At 47.6% G+C, this 19,194-nt stretch overlaps 1 protein-coding gene across 2 annotated transcripts in view; it reads left to right on the forward strand.

Moving 5' to 3' along the window:
• The first annotated feature begins 3,569 nt into the window (after window positions 1–3,569).
• VAT1L (vesicle amine transport 1 like) overlaps window positions 3,570–19,194 on the forward strand; it is a 151,479-nt gene continuing 135,854 nt past the window's right edge. Inside the window, exon 1 of one of the 2 annotated variants that reach the window (XM_082439105.1) lies at window positions 3,570–3,920. In XM_082439105.1, the coding sequence (XP_082295231.1) occupies window positions 3,694–3,920 (227 nt within the window). In that variant the 5' untranslated portion in view covers window positions 3,570–3,693. The remainder of the gene's footprint in view (window positions 3,921–19,194) is intronic. The other variant, XM_082439104.1, reaches the window with a different exon arrangement.

The raw sequence follows: 19,194 nt of genomic DNA on the forward strand, positions 1-19,194 counted from the left end.
GAAGATTTGGGAATACTTAATGATCCAAATGGTGGTATATAAGACTCAGAGGAAGGTATTCCTCCCCGAGCAGCACAGATTGTGGTGTGTTTCCTCTTAGTTGTTGTCACAATCGGCTGCAAACCAATTATAATCTGGGGTTTGTAAACAGCCAGAAGATTCCCTTGGAGGAAGTAATTATATCCCTTTTAACATACTATAAGGCAAACACTTTCTCTTAAACATGCTGTGTGCTGAGTGCAAAGTAGATTAACTTTCTGTTGCTAAAGGAAAACCCTCAGAATCAAGGCAAGGGATCTTAGTGGGACAGAAATATTAGGAGGCCAATAAAGGGAAAAAGAACACCAAAAATGCCATGGAGTATTACCAATCAGGGGAAGGACTCATTTGACCCATCCAAATAAACATGCATGGTGACATGTCAAGAGCACCCACTTGGTGTCAGTTGTGTATCACACCACAGTCACTGTGTTCCTTTGAGCAGGATAATTCACCATGTTAAGACTCGGTTTCCTCTTCTGTAAAGTAGGAATAATGATGCTTACCTAATAAGGTTACTCTGAGAATCAAATTACAAAACATACCTAAAGTGTCTAGAAGAGTAGTCACCCCCAAAACAATACCACACCTTGCAGATGTTGTCAGCGCCAAGCCCATATCCCCTTTGAACACACCATTCCCTGTCTAAGGTGATGGCTTCCTACTGAGAGCGTCCTGACTGGGGCATCTCAGCCCAGGTACCTGGAGCAGGCTGGAAGTGCCAGGGAGTTAACAATTCCAGAAACAGCCTTTAGCTGTTCCATCAGCAGAAAACTTACTTTAAAAATACCCATTTCCTTACTCCCTGGGAGGGATAACTCTAAGGCTTGTTCCACACTGTCTCTGGGTTTGAGCCCCATTTGTCCCCGTGGTAACACACCCTACACTGGTTTCTATTGCTTCCCTGCTCATTTTCTGACTTCCTGATGGGAGCTTCCTGGGATTACCTCCAAAATAAACCACTGGCACTCAAATTCTTGTTTCAGGGACTTCCCTGGTGGTGCAGTGGTTAAGAATCCGCCTGCCAATGCAGGGGACACGGGTTCGAGCCCTGGTCCGGGAAGATCCCACATGCCGCGGAGCAACTAAGCCCGTGCACCACAGCTACTGAGCCTGCGCTCTAGAGCCCGCGAGCCACAGCTACTGAGCCCGCACGCTGCAACTACTGAAGCCCGCGCACCTAGAGCCTGTGCTTGGCAACAAGAGAAGCCACCGCAATGAGAAACACACACACCGCAATGAAGAGTAGCCCCCGCTCGCCGCAACTAGAGAAAGCCCGCGCATAGCAGCAAAGACCCAATGCAGCCAAAACTAAATGAATAAATAAATTTATGAAAAAACAATTTTTGTTTCAGGGTAGAATCCAGCCTCAACGTTATATCTCACAATGTCAACAGGCTTAATAGTTTGGACGATTGGGTTTACAATAAAATGTTTAATTCACTAGCCGAGCCTTGTCTATTCAGCTTCCTTCTAATCTCCTCTCTTCCACCCCACAGCCATTGCCTCAGTTGAGCCTCTTATTTACTGATTGATTTATTGATTTTTGTCTGTCTAGTCTCTAACTGATCTCCACGCTTCCAGTAACTCTATCCTCTAAACCATCACCCCCTTACTGCCAAAGTTGTTATCCTGAAATGCAGTCTGGTGATGCCATTCCCTTGTTTTCGTTTTTTAAGCCTTCAGTGATGCCCATTGCCTCCATGATTATGTCCTAAATGTTATAACACAGTATGTAAAAATCCTCAAAAGCTGGTGCCTACCAACCTTTCAGCCTAGTCTCCAGTGACTGCCAAACAGAGCCAATGCTCAGCTCACACAGACTAAGGCAGCGTCTTCCCAAAAGTCCTATCACCTGCCACCTTTCTACGTGTTTGAAGGTGCTTGAGATCACCTGCCTGAGGAATCTGGCTCATCTTCAAGGCCTGGCTCAAGCCCCCCGCTCTCTGAGGTCTTCTTCAACTGTACCCTCCTCCGGGTTCCCACGGTAGCATCTGCATTCACAAACTCATTCATTCATTCAACAAGCATTTCTCTGAGTATATTCTACTATGTACCAATCATGTGTTAACCTCCCAGGGAAACCATGCTGGATAAATAGCAGAAATAGCTCCTGCTCACATGAAGACCACAGCTGGAAAAGGGAAAGACATTAACAGGTAATCATATAAAAGTGTGTTACAAACTGTCATGAGAGTTTACCATACAGGACAGCCAACATACCCTGGGGTTGGGGAGCTTCTCACTAGGAATGGGGGTTTGAGTTGAGAGTGAAGTAAGAATTAACACAAGGGGGTGGGACATACATTCCAGGCTTGGGGACAACATCGGGTAGGAGGGAACCTAATACTCTTTTTGAGGAATAGAAGGCCAGGGCATTAAAGCAGAGAGGCCGAGGGAGAAGAGGCACTGACACTATTCATTGTGTCCTGTCGATTTGTTGACTGTGTCCTCCCTGCCTCACACTCTGAGAATGAGCTCCTCCAAGGTAAGGACCATGAGTTATGGAAAGTCATGTCCAGCCCAGCATTTAGCACAATGCAAATAAACAAAATTAATGTACCCATTTTATGGATGAGGAAGCTGAGGCTTGAAAGACTGAATGAGTCATCCAAGATCCCAAGGCTGGCTGTGGTTGCACAGTAACTAGAATATACACCTATCATTCCTCAACTGCATCTTTCCTTAAACTGCCGTAAGGCAATCCCCCAACTTTTTTCCTTAAAAAAAAAAAAATCTAAGATTTTCCCGTTAGCTCTTTTTCAAAGGCCTCGATAACAAAAGACAAAAAGCCAGTTATTGCTGCGCGCGCGTGTGCGCACACGTGTGTGTGTGTGTGTGTGTGTACACGACTGTGTTGTGGAGGGGTGCACACTGATCTGATCTTCTGGCGTGGGGGAGGTCAAATCAAGAACAGGACCGCTTTCTGGTACTGATTTCTTTTTGGAGCCTCTTTAACGGCCCCAAATGGTGCGGGTAGTGAGAATTAGCCATCAGAAGATGCTCCTGGCGATGCTGTAAGGAGCATCCGCGATAACCCTGGAGGTCCTGAGTGCGAAGACCCTGGATTTGGACTCCTCGGGGCAGCGAGAGGGATTTCTAGTTTCCAGCTTCCAGAACCTCTCCTCTCTTCTAGCTGGGACTGATGGTTTGGGAAAAAGCACCATTTCCAGTCTATCCCGCCCGCCCCCGCATGTCGGTGGGAGAGGAGGCAACCTTGGGGCGGGGAGGCGTCCTCCAGACCCAGACATTCATCTCTGTCCATTTCAAGGCGCCCAGCCCGCGCCGTATATAATGAAGTATTGCGCCCACAGCGGAGAACAAGGCGTCCTCTCTTCATGTTTAATTCACGAGTTTGGGGCAAATCTGGACTCTGGGTCTACGATCAAGAGCTTGATTTGACACTGGTTGAGAAACTGGAGTTGAGGCTTTGATCGGGCAGGGAACAGCGGTGGGGAGCGAGGTGGGGCGGACAGGGGCGCGGCTCTTGGGAGGATTACGGCGGAGGCTGTGGACCGCGGCGCTGCTCGCAGAGGCTGCAGCCATTGCACCGCTGAGCATCCCACATTCAACAGGAGGAACCCGCGGGAGAGGAGCCCCGAGCCCCCCGCGCCTCAGCCGCTGCAGCCCGTGCGCCCCGCGCCCGCGCGCGCCATGGCCAAGGAAGGCGTGGAGAAGGCGGAGGAGACGGAGCAAATGATCGAGAAGGAGGCAGTCAAGGAGCCGGCGGAGGGCGGCGGCGGCTCTCACCGCCTCGGGGACGCCCAGGAGATGCGCGCCGTGGTGCTGGCCGGCTTCGGGGGGCTCAACAAGCTGCGGGTCACCAGGAAGGCCATGCCCGAGCCGCAGGACGGCGAGCTCAAGATCCGCGTCAAAGCCTGGTCCAGTATCCGCGCCTTTCTCTTTTTCTCTCTTTGCGCGCTCAGCGCTCCGGGGAGCAGGTGGGGGGAGAGCCTCCGTGGACAACCCCCTCCGCGCCCTCACGCGGGTCTCAGAGCCTCCCCGGGGCCCTGGGCCAGCTGATGCTGGGGAGGGTGCTGAGAGGCGGCCCTCGCCCTCCCCAGGCCGGATCTCGGGGTGACCGGAGGAGCCTGTGAGAGGGGAAGGGTCGATGTGGCGCCCCGCGCTCAGGGTCTGGAAGACTGCGCGGCGGGAGCTCTCCGTGGGGTTACAGCTCAGCTGCCAGGAGAGGGGGTTTGACGATAACATGCTTAAAAAATAACCGTCGGCTTACGGTGTACGAGCTATCGTTTTTTAGAGTTTTATGTGTGCGATCTTATTTAATACTTCCTGGGACCCAGTGAGTTAGGTACCATCATTGTCCCCCCCATTACAGGTGCGGCAACCAGGGCTCGGAGAGTGATTTGCCCAAGATCATTCGGCCGCCACTAAGTGGCATGGCCAGGATTTGATATTGGATCTTTTCAGCCTCTATGCTATTGTCCTGGTGGGGCTGGGGACGAAGTGCGGGGCTGGGGAAATGCGTCCTTCCTCCTCACCGCTGCACTCCCGTCCTTGTGGTCTGATATGGGGAAAGGGACTGGGAAGCATCCTTAGGTACCCAGCATCTAAGCCCCGTGAGGGGTGAGGCCAAGACTGCTACTTCATCCCCCCTCTTTCCCCACAAGCATCTTCTGTGTTTCTCTGAAGAGGAAAAACACAAACAAAACAACTGAATCTTCTCCTAACTCCTGCTGCCATCTCAGGAGGAGCTCAGCAATCTGAGTGCCCTTCTATTCCCCACTCCTCCCCGGGGAACTTCAGACTGCCGCCTCCCTCCTCCCTTCCCCCTCCCCCCGCCCCCCGAACCGGTTGGGATTCCTCCTGGAGTGTCTAAGCCTCTCTTGTGCTGTTAGTATATGGTCATTTCCTTGGAATTCTGGGGAGGGAGGGCTCACCCAGAGGGCTCACTGGACCACCACTCTTGACTTGTCCATGCAGCGGCATGGGAGGCTTTTCAGGGTAAGCTGCTGTTAGCACAGTGAGATGGGCCCACCCCTTCCCATGGCGGTTTTTTAAAGCCCCCAACAGACACTGCTCCCTAAAAGCAGCAGCCAGCTCACCGGTTCCCAGGTTAGACCCCCAAACTCAGAATCTGGGAACAATCTGGAGGCAAGAAAAAGGCAAAGGAGCTTCCCCTCCCCTCTGCCGCTTTGAGAGCAGACGCGGGTTTCCTTCGCCAGACTGGGAGGAGGCTGGAGAGAGGCGGTCGCTGCTCTCTGGCTCACGCATCACGCATCACGTACGGGGCTGTTCATGCTTGACTCTAAACACGGGGGCCTCTCCCTGGGAAGTTCAGGGCAGGGGACAAGGCATCGGCCAGCTGGGGGATCCTATCCGGTTCTATTCTGTTAACTCTTGCTGAACCAAGCTGGCTGATCCCAGAAGGCAGAGCTTACCTCTGCCCTGCTCACCAATAAATTCCCAGTGCCCAGCGCAGAGCTTGACACCCAGTATATCCTGAATAAGCTCTTGCTGAATGACTAAGTTACTGCTGGATGAATGGATGGAGGAAAGACGCCTGGAGGGGGATTGTTGAGTCATTATTTTTCTTCACTTGCTGGTGGAAGAATGTCTATCTAGTAACATTAAAACTGTGTATTGATAATTCTCCTTCCTAAACCACCCATCAAAAATACTGTGTGTGTGTGTGTAATTTATGACCCTCCATTCAAATTGAGGACCGGGTTCTAGGACTCTTCGTCAGAGTGTATTTTCAGAGAGTGAAAATGTTGAAGCTACTTTTTAAGAGAAAAGATTGTCATCTGCAGGGCAAATAGGTCTGGGTTCTCCAGCCTTTTGCTTACTGCACAAATGCTGAGAGGATCTGAAGCGTTTGGAAATAATAAATGTCAAGATGAAGGCCGGGAGATTGATTTTCAAAGCCAGACACTGAAGCCTGTTCTTCACTGGAGCCGTGTACACACACACACACACACACACACACACACACACACACACACACACACACACACACACACACACACACACACACAATGGAATCACTGCAGATCCCCCACCCCAGTTGTTCAGAAAGCTAGCCAGCCATGGGGGGTGAGGGGGCGGATTTGGAATACAGTATTGCAAAGGCCCAGATTGATTTTCATTCCCCGAAGCTGGAAGCAGAGATAATCGGTTTTGCAAGGGGGGACTGGAATGGGTTTGTGAGCACTGCCCGCTGGGCCCTTCTTTCTCCACTAGGATAGGATTGGCTGGCCAAAGATGCTCATTGATTGTAAGTTTAGCCTTGGGAGCCAGGATGACTCATTCTGTAGTTTTATGAATCAGCTGATCGCCTCCTGGATGAAGGTTTCCCTCTTATCTGTTCTCCCTCTCTCTCTCTCTCCTTCTCTATTTTTAATGTAAACCTTTTATCATCAAATAGGATATGCTTTTTGCTAGAGAATAAAGCATAGTTTATCTGAACTAGTAGTATTCAGACCTGGAATGAGGGTCCAAGTTGGTTACTGTATACATTTTATGGAAATGGAAGAGAAGAGGCAGGGGAAATACATATTTTGTCTCATTTACCCCTCTCGTCTGTGGTCTAACGCAGTAGGTATTACAGCAGAGCAAACTGAGGCTTGGAGATGTTCAGTAATTTGCTAAAACATCACACAGGCGGTAGAGATAGGATTTGAATCCTGGTTTGTTTCTCCTTAAAGCTCTGCTGTTTTCCTTTTATTCTATTTTGTCTCCCTCTGTGGAAAAGCCACAAGATATGTAATTTACTTCTCCGGACCTTTGGCACATAAGCTGGCTTTCTTTCCTTTCTTCAGTGACTATGGCTCCTTTGATCTGTTTATGTCTGGCTTAAGGAAACATTCTCTGGCCATTCCCAGAGTACTATGACTTTCCCCCCAAAGTGGAGGCTTGATGGTCAAACGCGGCTCAGAAAGAACCACTGCGGGGTGCGCAGGGCGGGAGGGATAGCCCTGTTTTCCATCTAAATTGTTGCCAGAGCATCAACTTTAATGGGGAATCTGTTTCATCTACCATTCAGTGAACCATTTACACAGCAAGCGATTTAACTGGCTGAAGGGAAAAAGCGCCTGGCCTTTGGAGAAAGATGTATCCGTGTAGCCACGGTGAGCATCTCTCTTAACTTCTCCACGATTTTTGTGCCTCTACTGCAAAATGGGGATACTAAGATGAACTTCATGGTGTTGAGAGGATCAGATGCAGGAAAGAGGCCCAAAGTTGGCACTAAGTAAACGGTAGTTGTTGTGACTGTTGTCATATCTATGCCTGTATGACATTTTTCCTGGAGACTTGATGACTTGGAGGTGTATAATATAAGCAGTGTTATATCACATCTGCTTAGGGATGAAGAGTGAGACCTTCCTAGACATGAGTCCCAGCTCAGCCACCTGCTAACTGGCTATCCTAGGACTGGTCCCCTGGAGGCAGAGCCTGGGACAGGGATGCTTTTTGAAGTGGTTGATGTAAGAGGTGCTCTCGGGAGACTGGGAGCAAGGGAAGCAGGATGGGGCTGGGGAAGTAGCCAAGCAAGAGCTGGGTCTCAGCTGGATCCCACCAGGGGTTCTGGAGCATGAGTTGTACCATAGAGTCAATCTGACCTTGTAGCAATGGGGGAAGCCTTATGGCCCCCACACCCCCCAGCCCCTGTCATCAGTCGGTTCTGGGCTCTGGGCTGCTTTCCACGTGGGGACGTGGAGCCTCTGTTCCCCGTGGAAGAGGGGACGGGGACTGCCCTGACCCCTGAGCAGCCAGCTCTCCCAGCAGCCGGAGGATGGGTGCACCGCCCAGTAAAAGGGATCTGAGTGAGGCACAGCCAGCGCCCTCTACACTGGCTGACCTTGACCGTGTCGCCCACTGCTCTGAACTTCAGCTTCCTGCTCTATAAAATGGAGATAATAACAGCACCTCCCTTCAGAGTGCTGTGAGGGGGTTTCTGCTGAGTCACACTGAGCCCACGGTGCATCAGGACCTTTATGGTGATGCGTGGCGCAGAGCAAGTGATCAATGAATGCTAGACATTATTATTATTACCATAAACTATTATTCTTGGTTTCCATAGATACCTTTTATAGTCTATCATTCAGGCCAGCACTCTTTGGAGAGTGAAAGGGGGACACTGCTAATAATTAGTCTGGGATAGCAGGGACAAACTGGAACCGTTCTGGACAAACTGGAACCGCTCTGGACAAACTGGAACCGCTCTGCACAAACTGGAACCGTTCTGGACAAACTGGAACCGTTCTGGACAAACTGGAACCGTTCTGCACAAACTGGAACCGTTCTGGACAAACTGGAACCGTTCTGCACAAACTGGAACCGTTCTGGACAAACTGGAACCGTTCTGGGCAAAAACTGGAACCGTTCTGGACAAACTGGAACCGTTCTGGACAAACTGGAACCGCTCTGGACAAACTGGAACCGTTCTGGACAAACTGGAACCGTTCTGGGCAAACTGGAACCGTTCTGGACAAACTGGAACCGTTCTGGGCAAACTGGAACCATTCTGGGCAAACTGGAACCGTTCTGGGCAAACTGGAACCGTTCTGGACAAACTGGAACCGTTCTGGGCAAACTGGAACCGTTCTGGGCAAACCAGGGTTTGTGGTCTCCCCCGCCCTGCCCCCCGCAGGTGTTAAGGGTCCGATCTATGCCTTTGCTGCCAGCAGTCTTGTAACAGTGGAGGTTCTTTTGCACAGGAGCTGGTGGGATTTGAGGCTGAGGGTCTCCAGACTGGGCTGCAGGAATGTATTTAAGTGGCCATTAAGAAGCTGGTCTGTTTTGTGGCTCAAATTGGCTTGTGGTGGAAAGGCACTAATGGACTGGGGACATTTATTTTCCCAGACTGATTTACAGCAAGAGGCCACATGAAACTGCTGGAGTGAGACCAACTGGATGAAAAATAGTTGCAGCCATCAGCCAATGGCTCCATTGGCTGATCTGAAAATGGGCCGAGGGCAGGCCACGCTAGAGGAAAGCCAACAGATTGGTAGGATCCTAATATATCATGAGGGTAAAGTGCACTGGAGATGGGGAGGGAACTCATATCTATTGGGCACTTGTTAGGAGCCAGCAACTGAACTGCCTGCTATACACTCTTTGTTTCATTTTATCCTAATGGCAGCTCAACAAGGTCAATGTTATGATCTCCATTTTAATAATGGGGAAACTGACATTCAGAGACAAGTTAAGATCACAAACTGTTAAGTGGATGAGCAGTATAAAAATCCAAGTCTGTCTTGTTCCTGGACTCTTTACATGTGGGAGTCTGATTATCAGAGAGACACAGTGACAAAGGCACAATGGACAGAGAGACAATGAAAGCCAAGAGACAGAGAGAGCCAGACAGACACAAAGACCGGAATCGGAAATACAGAGAAAGAACCATGGATGCATTTGACTGATTTGAAGTATAGCTAATAAGACTCAAAATTGCATGGTGCCATCTTGTCTCCCAAAGTGGCCATTGTGCTTCTGAACCACATTCACTTTCCATTTCTGTCCATTTCTGTGGTCTGGGATGCTTTTGGGATCCACCTAGGATCACATTGCTATGGCTGTTGGCCCAGAATACCCGTGCTGATTCGATATAATCATCACTCAAGACACTGAGTTCCTTCCTCTGCCCCTGTGGCCTCCATTGGGCTATGGCTACATTGGCAACTTGAGTGCAGGATGTCTCCAAACAACACAGCATTAAAGTGTCCCTGACAAGGCCAATCCAATGAAATACGGCCAATATGATCTTCCCTGAGTTTATTCAAATAAACAAATGGAGTGTATGAGGTTAAGTGACACAGATGTTTGTAAAACTGAGAAATTCCTTGGAGGGTCTCAAGACCCAAGCCCGGAGCCACTGTGGCACAGAGACTGGAATAAAGTGTTCTGAGTCGCTCTGTGTTGGATGGGGCCATGAGGATTTGATAGGAAACGATGGCTCTGCTGAGTCACACTGAGCCCCGTTTGGTGACGAGAAGGCAGAGATGCTGCTTCTGGGGTCTTTCTTATTCATCGAAGTTTGCGTTTTCCCATTATCTGTGTCCTCCCTGGCGAGGGCTGGTGATGGTGACAATGTGTGCTCTTGATCCAATAATGGAATGGACTTCCTGTCTCCCCAGCAATTCGAGGAAGAAAGGAAGCCCGGGATCAGTGTTTCTTCTATTTCATTCAAAAAGGAAATGTAGAACATCTTATAGGACATCCGACATAGAGCAGGTTCCCATAAACAGCTGCCTGATCTTAATTAGACAGAAGCCAAGGGCAGTGGCTCATGATGGGCAAAGGGAGTGATGACTGATACTCCAGCTCGCTCTACCCTCCACCGGCAGCATCTTTGCAGCAATAAAGCCTATCATCCTTGCCATTTTTCATCTGCCGCTCACCCATGAGTTTATCACCTTTACTTGCTAAGAAAAAGGGACTCAGAGATGAAGTGGAAAGAGTGAGAAGCTACAACAGATCTGAGTTCTCACCCTAACCCTTCCTCACCATGGCTGTGTGATGGCAGGCAGACAGCGCTTTCGCCTTGTCCGTATCCTCACGCTGGTAATAACACCCTCTTTTTGGTATTGTTATGAAGACTGGCTGAGAGGCTGTGAAAGTCCTCACTGCTCCTTGCACATAGTGGGCACTCAGTAAAAGTTATCTTCCTTCCTCTGTTACCGGGGCTGCAGAAGACAGAACTGGGACATGACCCCATCCTCCCGTTCCCTGTCCTGATAATCTCCCACCAAACTACGTGGGCAGCAGGGAGTAGGGTGCTGGCTTTTGAGTCTTATGCCCAGGGTTGGGAATGGATTTGGACTGACGTACTGCTACCCTAACACCAGCTCTGCGCACACTTATTTGGGGGTAGCAGCACGGATTTCTCTGATAGGTGGGTGTGCAAAACAGCCCAGCCTCTGGAGTTTGGTTCACACTCATCCAGAAGAACCCAAAATCCCATGACCCTTGGGCAAATCACTGACATTCAGTGCCAACAACAAAGCTCACCCAGACATGGGGAATAGCGCCCCCGTGACCCCAAGTTCCTGCCACTTCTTATTCTTCATAGGGATCTTTTTTGGCATCTTGGCATTTGTCATAGAAGAAAACGTTTAATTAGAAACAAGAAGACGCTCTTCCTAGGAAAGGGCAGTGGGCGTGTAATCTCAAATTAGTTTGATTCCTCTGTGTGTGATCTCACACAGAACATCGGTTGGAGCCATGGTATTAAAATGAGTAAATGTAATGTTTGAAGGCCCAAGAGACAAAATAGATGCTCCAGTGAAAGGGGCTGTTTCATCTTTAAATGTGATATTTTCTTGATGACAGCCTGCAGTGAGCTTCTGTCCTCAGTCTCCTTCCGTCAGTGACCCTTGATCCCTCAGCCTAAGCCTCTTCCCCAGCACTGTCCTGGGGGCAGGAACATGCGAGTCAGTGGTTCCCCAAACAGAACCCCCTTGGCAAGTTAAAGCACTGGCTCCTCTTACTCCTGACTTCTCCAAACACCTGTAGTCCCCAGAGCCCATTGCAGGGTAATTATCTTCTGTGAAAAGAATGATAGTGATTCATTTCTTGGGCTGGCACTGACGAAACACCCAAACTGGATGGGAGGCAGGATGCTTTTGGTCATAAAAGAGTTAATGTTTGAAGTGAAACAGATGTGGATTCAAGTTCTGAATCTGATCATTTTAGCAATCTCTATAAACTTGGGGAAATGACTTACTCATTTGAAACCTCAGTTTGCTTATCTGTAATATGAGTATAATTATAGTCCTTATGGGATAATTTTGTGTGTGTCAGGATCAAAAGAGAGATCATGTCTAAAGTATTTAGCAATGATGTTGGTATATTTAATATTTGTTGAATGAATGAAGTCCTTGTCGTACAGTGTATGTTTAATATATATTAATGGTGTGGTAAGGAGGAGATGCAAAAAAATAGGACATTAGAAAGTCCCTCCATGTGTCATAAAGGTTTCTGAATGGAGTCCCTATTCAGATTCCACATGTCTTCCCCAAAGGGTACAAGACCCTAACATCAAAAGTAGCCTGGACAGAATGTGCCACCATGGCATGACGTAAACAAGAAGATCCAGATGAATTCCTGAAGGAGCAAGAGAGGAGATGGAACCAAAATGTATCAGGCTCCTACTGTGTTCCAGAGGCTGGGCCAAGCTTAGGGATCTTCAAAAAGAAGACCAGTCACTTTTGCTCTGACCTCTCTTTCCTTCATTTCAGCCTTGGTGACTGTCATGATGAACTTGTCCCTGGACTTCTAGGCTCTCCCCTTTCCTGACCCTTCCATCTTTTATCTTCTCTCTCCTCATCTGTTAGCTTCATGTGCTCCTACTGCAATGAGCTGCCTTCTTGAGACTTGGAAAGATGGCGGCCTTTCGCCCCAGCTGCCTTCTGCAAGTTTAGCAAGCCCCAATGCAAAGAGAACTTTGTTCTCCCAATTTTCATATATCACGGAAGGAATCTGATTGGCCCTTCATGAATCACATCCCAGCCCCTGGATGTCCCTCTCTCTGTTTGGCCCAAGGGAGTGAGGTGCTGTGATTGGCCACATTTGTGCCCCATTCTGTCCTATTCTGACCTAGAAGAATGGAGCCTCGTGATTGACAGCCCCACCAGGAGCTCATGAAGCGTGTGTGTGTGTGTGTGTGTGTGTGTGTGTGTGTGTGTGTGTGTGTGTGTGTGTGTGTGTGTGTGTGTGTGTGTGTTCGGGGTGGGGGTGGGGTAGATACTCTAAATGGAACGGACGGCAGTTATCAGACGGCACAGGTAAGACACACACTGGACTGATCAAAACGGCAGTCATCATGGGGGACAGGAGAGGCGTCTTCACCCAGGAAAAGTGAAGAATCAGGCAGGGGGCTGGAGAAGGCAGCTCCATTCTCTGTCTTGGGACTTTACATCTCTCAGCACCAAGTTACTGAATCGTATTAAATAACATATATAATATTTTCAACTTTGAGGCCCATCATCTTTTAAATCTCTGGTCGTCTTGGACATTCCAGAAACTCTCTCTGTTCTCATTTAAGTGATGAACACCAAGCCTGGGGCTTGGGTAACAGTAGGTGCTCAATCAGTGTTTGGGGGAATGAGTGAATATATTGGGTTGGCCAAAAAGTTCATTCGGGTTTTTCCGTACCATCTTATGGCAAAGCCCAAACAAACCTTTTGGCCAGCCCAATGTTACCGACTTTCCCCAAATTGTTAGTGTACATTTTGGCAGAAGCGGCAGTGTCACTTGTAAATGTGATGTTCCTAACACAAACAGTGGCCCGTCCACGCTAGTGTGCCTTCAGCCTCCCCTCTGCCATCTCAGCTTTCTCTGACAAAAGTCTACATCTCTCCAGCACGCAGGTCTTTGAGTGGGGACTTGAAAGAATACCAAAGGAGCTATGTTTTTGGAGAGTTTTACTTCTCCTTGACACAGTCTGTTCTCTTGAAACTAGAGATCACTTTTTTTTTTAAAAAAATTTATTTATTTATTTATTTTTGGCTGCGTTGGGTCTTCACTGCTGCACACGGGCTCTCTCTAGTTGAAGCGAGCGGGGGCTACTCTTCGTTGCGGTGCGCGGGCTTCTCATTGCGGTGGCTTCTCTTGTGGCGGAGCATGGGCTCTAGGTGTGCGGGCTTCAGTAGTTGTGGCACATGGGCTCAGAAGTTGTGGCGCACGGGCTTAGTTGCTCCGCGGCATGTGGGATCTTCCCAGATCAGAGCTCAAACCCGTGTCCCCTGCATTGGCAGGCGGATTCTCAACCACTGCACCACCAGGGAAGCCCCTAGATATCACTTTTTGAACCCTCTAATAACTACTTTCCCGAGGCTGGGAAATGTGGGCCTCTGACTTCTCAAGATGCTCTATAATTTCCTCCGTATTGCCATGCGGCTCCATCGGGGACCGGAGGCTAGGGCTCTCGGAGAGAACCCGGTGTGCTGCTTCTGATGATGGTTATTCCAAGAGCACTTGAACTCAAGTGTTCCTGCGATGCTTGTACACCTGGGGACGCCAGGCCCTGCCAGCCTGGGTGTTCAAACAATATTTCACTAAACTAAACATATGGTGGTAATCCTTGTGTAAGATACACACACATCAAATCATGCTGTACACCTTAAATTAATATAGTGTGTCAATTACAGCTCAATAAAACTGGAAAGTAAATGAATAAATATTTCAAGCTATTGGGGAAAAAAAAAAGCCCCTTTTAAAACAGTATGTTGGGCTTCCCTGGTGGCACAGTGGTTAAGAATCCGCCTGCCAATGCAGGGGACACGGGTTCGAGCCCTGGTCCGGGAAGATCCCACATGCCGCGGAGCAACTAAGCCCGTGTGCCACAGCTACTGAGCCTGCGCTCTGGAGCCCATGAGCCACAACTACAGAAGCCTGCACGCCTAGAGCCCGTGCTCCGCAACAAGAGAAGCCACTGCAATGAGAAACCTGCGCAGTGCAACGAAGAGTAGACCCCACTCGCCGCAAGTAGAGAAAACCTGTGAGCAGCAACGAAGACCCAATGCAGCCAAAAATAAATAAATAAAATAAATTAAAAACAAAAAAACAAAAAAACCCCAGTATGTCCATGACTCTGTTCCTACCTTCCTTTGTAGGTATCAGGCCCCCCACCTTCAACACCTCCCAGATAGTTGCAAGGGTTTCTTAGGGGGTGTAGCTTGGATGCTCAGAAACACAGTTCTGGCTCCCCATTGATTGTGACCCTCTCCTGCTGCTCTGTGCTGCTCCTCCCAAAAGTCCAAAGCCACCCAGCATGTTTCCCCATTTCTTCTCCATCCCAGGTGGAGCCTGGCCCTCTGCTTAGGCTGTGGTCCCCTTTCCACCCAATACAGGTTATAAAGCAGCATATGCTACCTTCTGTATTAATCCTCCTTCTGTTTGGAGCTAATGACACTCTTGTCATTAATTATTTATCATCATTATTATCATAATGACCTTTACTGAGTGATTTCTGTGTGCCATGGGCACCTTTAGGTCCTTTAGAAATTTCTATGATACCAAACATTTTCCAGATGAAGGGAAAGGATCAGAGAAATAAGGGAACTTGCTAAAGATCACACATCTCATAAGACAAAGAGAGCTGGGATTTCAGCCAGGGTTTGCTGAAATCAAACTTCACTCCCACTCTTCACTGCTCAGTCCTAGACACAAGCCCCTGAAGTTGAAGGGCAATCTTCACTGCTCAGTCCTAGACACAAGCCCCTGAAGTTGAAGGGCAATCTTCACTGCTCAGTCCTAGACACAAGCCCCTGAAGTTGAAGGGCAATCTTCACTGCTCAGTCCTAGACACAAGCCCCTGAAGTTGAAGGGCAATCTTCACTGCTCAGTCCTAGACACAAGCCCCTGAAGTTGAAGGGCAATCTGAGTTGGACCAAACACCACATTCAGAGTCAAACCTTCCTCTTGCGTTGCCACAGGCTTCCTCATCTAGGCTTCTGTTCTCCAACTCAGATTACCCTTAGGATGAGTTTTTCTCTTTCCCCCAGAAGGCTTATCTACTCTTCATCCAAATAGATACATAGTGGGGCTCAGACACTCTAAATTCTACAGTAAACTCTGATGAAACTTTCAAACTGCACTCTACAAAGCCTCCTCCCCTTCCTCCCAATGCAGACATACCTGCTTCTTAAAATAGACAATCCATCAAGTAACAGACTTGAAAAAATAAAAAATAAAAAGATCCCTGTCTAAGATCAGAAAGAATTGCTTTTCACTTATCTATGCTACACATAGTTCAATCAGCTAATGGGGAGCTATTAAACCCATTGTTCCTATGATTGGTCTGAATGATTTCGTAATTGGATTCTCTGTATCCTCCAGCTAAACTGAATAAAATTGTTCCAACTGGGGACCTTGTAATAAACTCTGACTCAACGTTTCTGCAGCCAGAACCCAGGATGCGTAATACAGCTAAAAACATGCCCACCTTCCCAAAGACAGCCCTTTCTGCTTTCAGATCCTGGAGAACATTTCTGTCTGACCGCAGAGGAGACGTCCCATGCCCCTGGGACTGCTCCTTCGTAGGAAATAAATAGCAAAGGCAATTTGCACCCCCTTACCCACTGAGTCCACATCTCTGCCCTCAGCCAACAGCGTTTATGGGACACTTGACTTCTTCTTTTTGCTCTTTTAACATTTTTTGTTCCTTTTCCTATTCTTTTTTCCTTTTGTATCCTAGATTTAGCTGGCATGATTCACCCTTGAATAGAAACCCAGTTTCCAATATAACTGAGAAGCACTGTCAAATTCTGTTGAGTCCTTTAGAAAACACCAAAGCTGGATTCATCCATGCAATGGAGAAAAACTTCTCGAAAAACTTCCCTTCCCATTTAGATCCCCTCAATGCCTCCTGCTCCCTCCAGACTCTCCCTGTGCTCTTTAAACTCTCCCAGATTCTCAGCCCCTGCCCTTGCTCTCTCTGGTCTTTTGCATCTATCTTTGCTCACCTTTCACATCTATTCTTTTATCCTCCAGGATAAATATTTGCTCTTCCCAAAGCACATCAGTCAAGCAGGTCTTTGTACTTCTCAGCTTTCCCCTTGCTACACGATAAGGCTGCCAACCAATAATTCCCTCTAGCAGAAGGAAGGAAAGAGCTTGAATCACTCCTCGGTATTTTCCTACGTACACCTTCAGTGGAGGAATCATCGTTGGCAAGGCTAGAATATACCCTGGGCTAAGCAGAGAACGTGGAAAAAATGGATTTGAAGGCAAACTCTCTGCCTTGGAATTGCGCAGAGTCCATGAGGAAGACAGCAGGGTAGTGACTGTGCTACTGCCTCCTTCTGAGGCTAATTCATTTTTTTTTTTGAAGTAGAGTTGACTTACAACGTTGTGTTAGTTTCTGATGTACAGCAAAGTGATTCAGTTTTACATATACATATTATTTTTCATTCTTTTCCTTTATGGTTTATTACAGGATATTGATATAGTTCCCTGAGCTATATGGTAGGACCTTGTTATTTATCTATTTCATATACAGTAGTTTGTATCTGCTAATTCCAAACTCCTAATTTATCCCTCCCCCACCCCCTTTCCCCTTTGGTAACCACAAGTCTGTTCTCTATGTCTGTGAGTCTGTTTCTGTTTCGTTAATAAGTTCATTTGTGTCATATTTTAGATTCCACATATAAGTGATATCATATGGTATTTGTCTTTCTCTTTCTGACTTACTTCACTTAGTGTGATAATCTCCAGGTCCATCCGTGTTGCTGCAAATGGCATTATTTCATTCTTTTTTATGGCTGAGTGATATTCCATTGTATGTATATACCATATCCTCTTTATCTATTCCTCTGTTGACGGACATTTAGGTTGCTTCCATGTCTTGGCTGTTGTAAATAGTGCTGCTATGAACATTGGGGTGCGTGTATCTTTTTGAATTTGAGTTTTCATCTTTTCTGGGTATATGCCCAGGAGTGGGATTGCTGGATCATATGGTAGTTCTATTTTTAGTTTTTTAAGGAACCTCCATACTGTTTTTCCATAGTGGCTGCACCAATTTACATTCCCACCAACAGTGTAGGAGGGTTCCCTTCTCTCCACACCCTCTCCAGCATTTGCTATTTGTAGACTTTTTAATGATGGCCATTCTGACTGGTGTGAGGTGGTACCTCATGGTAGGTTTGATTCACATTTCTCTAATAAAGGCTAATTAAATTTAAATACTAATTAAGTAAAATTAAAAGTTCAGTTCCTCACCCACACTAGCCACGCTTCAAGTGTTCAGTAACCACACGTGGCTAGTGGCTGCCATGTTGGACAGAGCAGACGCAGAACATTTCCATCACTGCAGAATATTCTTTGGACAATGTTGCTCTAGTCTACCTTATTCGTTTCCCCCTTGAAACAACTGTTTTAGGAAGCATAGTTTTTATCAGCAGCAATGACTTAGGAGACAGCTGTCATGTTACAGCAAAAATGGACTGTTTCTCTGGGAACCCTGCCCCTCTGGGGCTCCAGTGAGAAGTCAAGCCGTAAGCGCTTTGCACTGTCTCATAATGCTTTCTCCCCTCATGGAGAGGTGGGATGAGGCTGGAGAGCTTGGGAGAATGGAAGCAAAGGGCGCAGCCATGCCTAAGTGACACTTAGCTGTGGAACCTCCATGACTCCTGCAAAGTGAGTTAGTAACAGCCCTCCCTGTGCTAGTTGTGACCCGTCTCCCACTGCCTGTTGGGGAATTGTCATACTGTGAAGTCATTTATTTCGTTGATCTCTGAACTCTTGGGAACCAGAGGTGTCACTGTCACTGTTGTAACATTAGTCCTGAGCCAAGTCCCAAATCATGGAAGGTCTGTTGAATTTAAATTAAATTAGTTTGAATGTTCTACACAACCAGTCACTGCCAGGCACCTGTTTGAAGTCAATGACTCCGTCAACATCTAACCTGGACCACAGAGATTTTAACCTTTTCAAGAATGTTCTTAGGAATAAATACCTGCTGTGTCCCCAGGAGAGGCTGAGAGTAAATAAATAACTCCAGGTCCGGAAATCAAGGGGTCAGTCTTGGCATCAAGGAGAGCTTGTTTTGGACCCACTCATGCCATGCTTTTCTGTTTCTGTTGAAAATGGCTCTTGATATTTAGATTCTCAGTGTATCTCCTTGGTCATTTTGTTCCATGTTTGAAATACTACCGATGTGTTTTGAATACTAATGTGGATGTATGATCGGAATATATTTCCTGTCTCTGAGGAACAACAGACCTGTACCACTATAGCTCAGTCTGTATTGCCCTCACAATTCAGGTCCTATGTTGTAGATAAAGGGATCTGGGCTGGGCAACAACAGCATTATTTACTTAGTAAGTAAAGCGGTAGATTATGAAAAACATCAGATGTGTCAGAGAACTGCATGCTTCGTATCTAAAAATAATGGTTAAACAAGGTAAGCAGGATCGTGTGGAGCCAGACACGAAGGGGACCGCTGTCAGGAGCCATGGCCAGCGACGGGCGAGAAGGGAGTCTGAGCAACCAGAACACACGCTTTTTTCTTTCTTATCTTCTTTATATTTTATTCTCTCTGGGGACTGAAGGAAAACGGTGTACTTGTAACCAGAAAGTTTTCTGGGTTTTTTGTGGAGGTTTTTGTTGCTGTTGTTGGTTGGTTGGTTTTTAAGTAGAGGGATCATATTTTTAAACCAGGAGGTTCATTTTAGAATTCGGGCTCTTAACTCT

The sequence above is a fragment of the Balaenoptera physalus genome (assembly GCF_965194825.1).
Source record: "Balaenoptera physalus genome assembly, chromosome: 19".
NCBI classification, from domain to species: domain Eukaryota; kingdom Metazoa; phylum Chordata; class Mammalia; order Artiodactyla; family Balaenopteridae; genus Balaenoptera; species Balaenoptera physalus.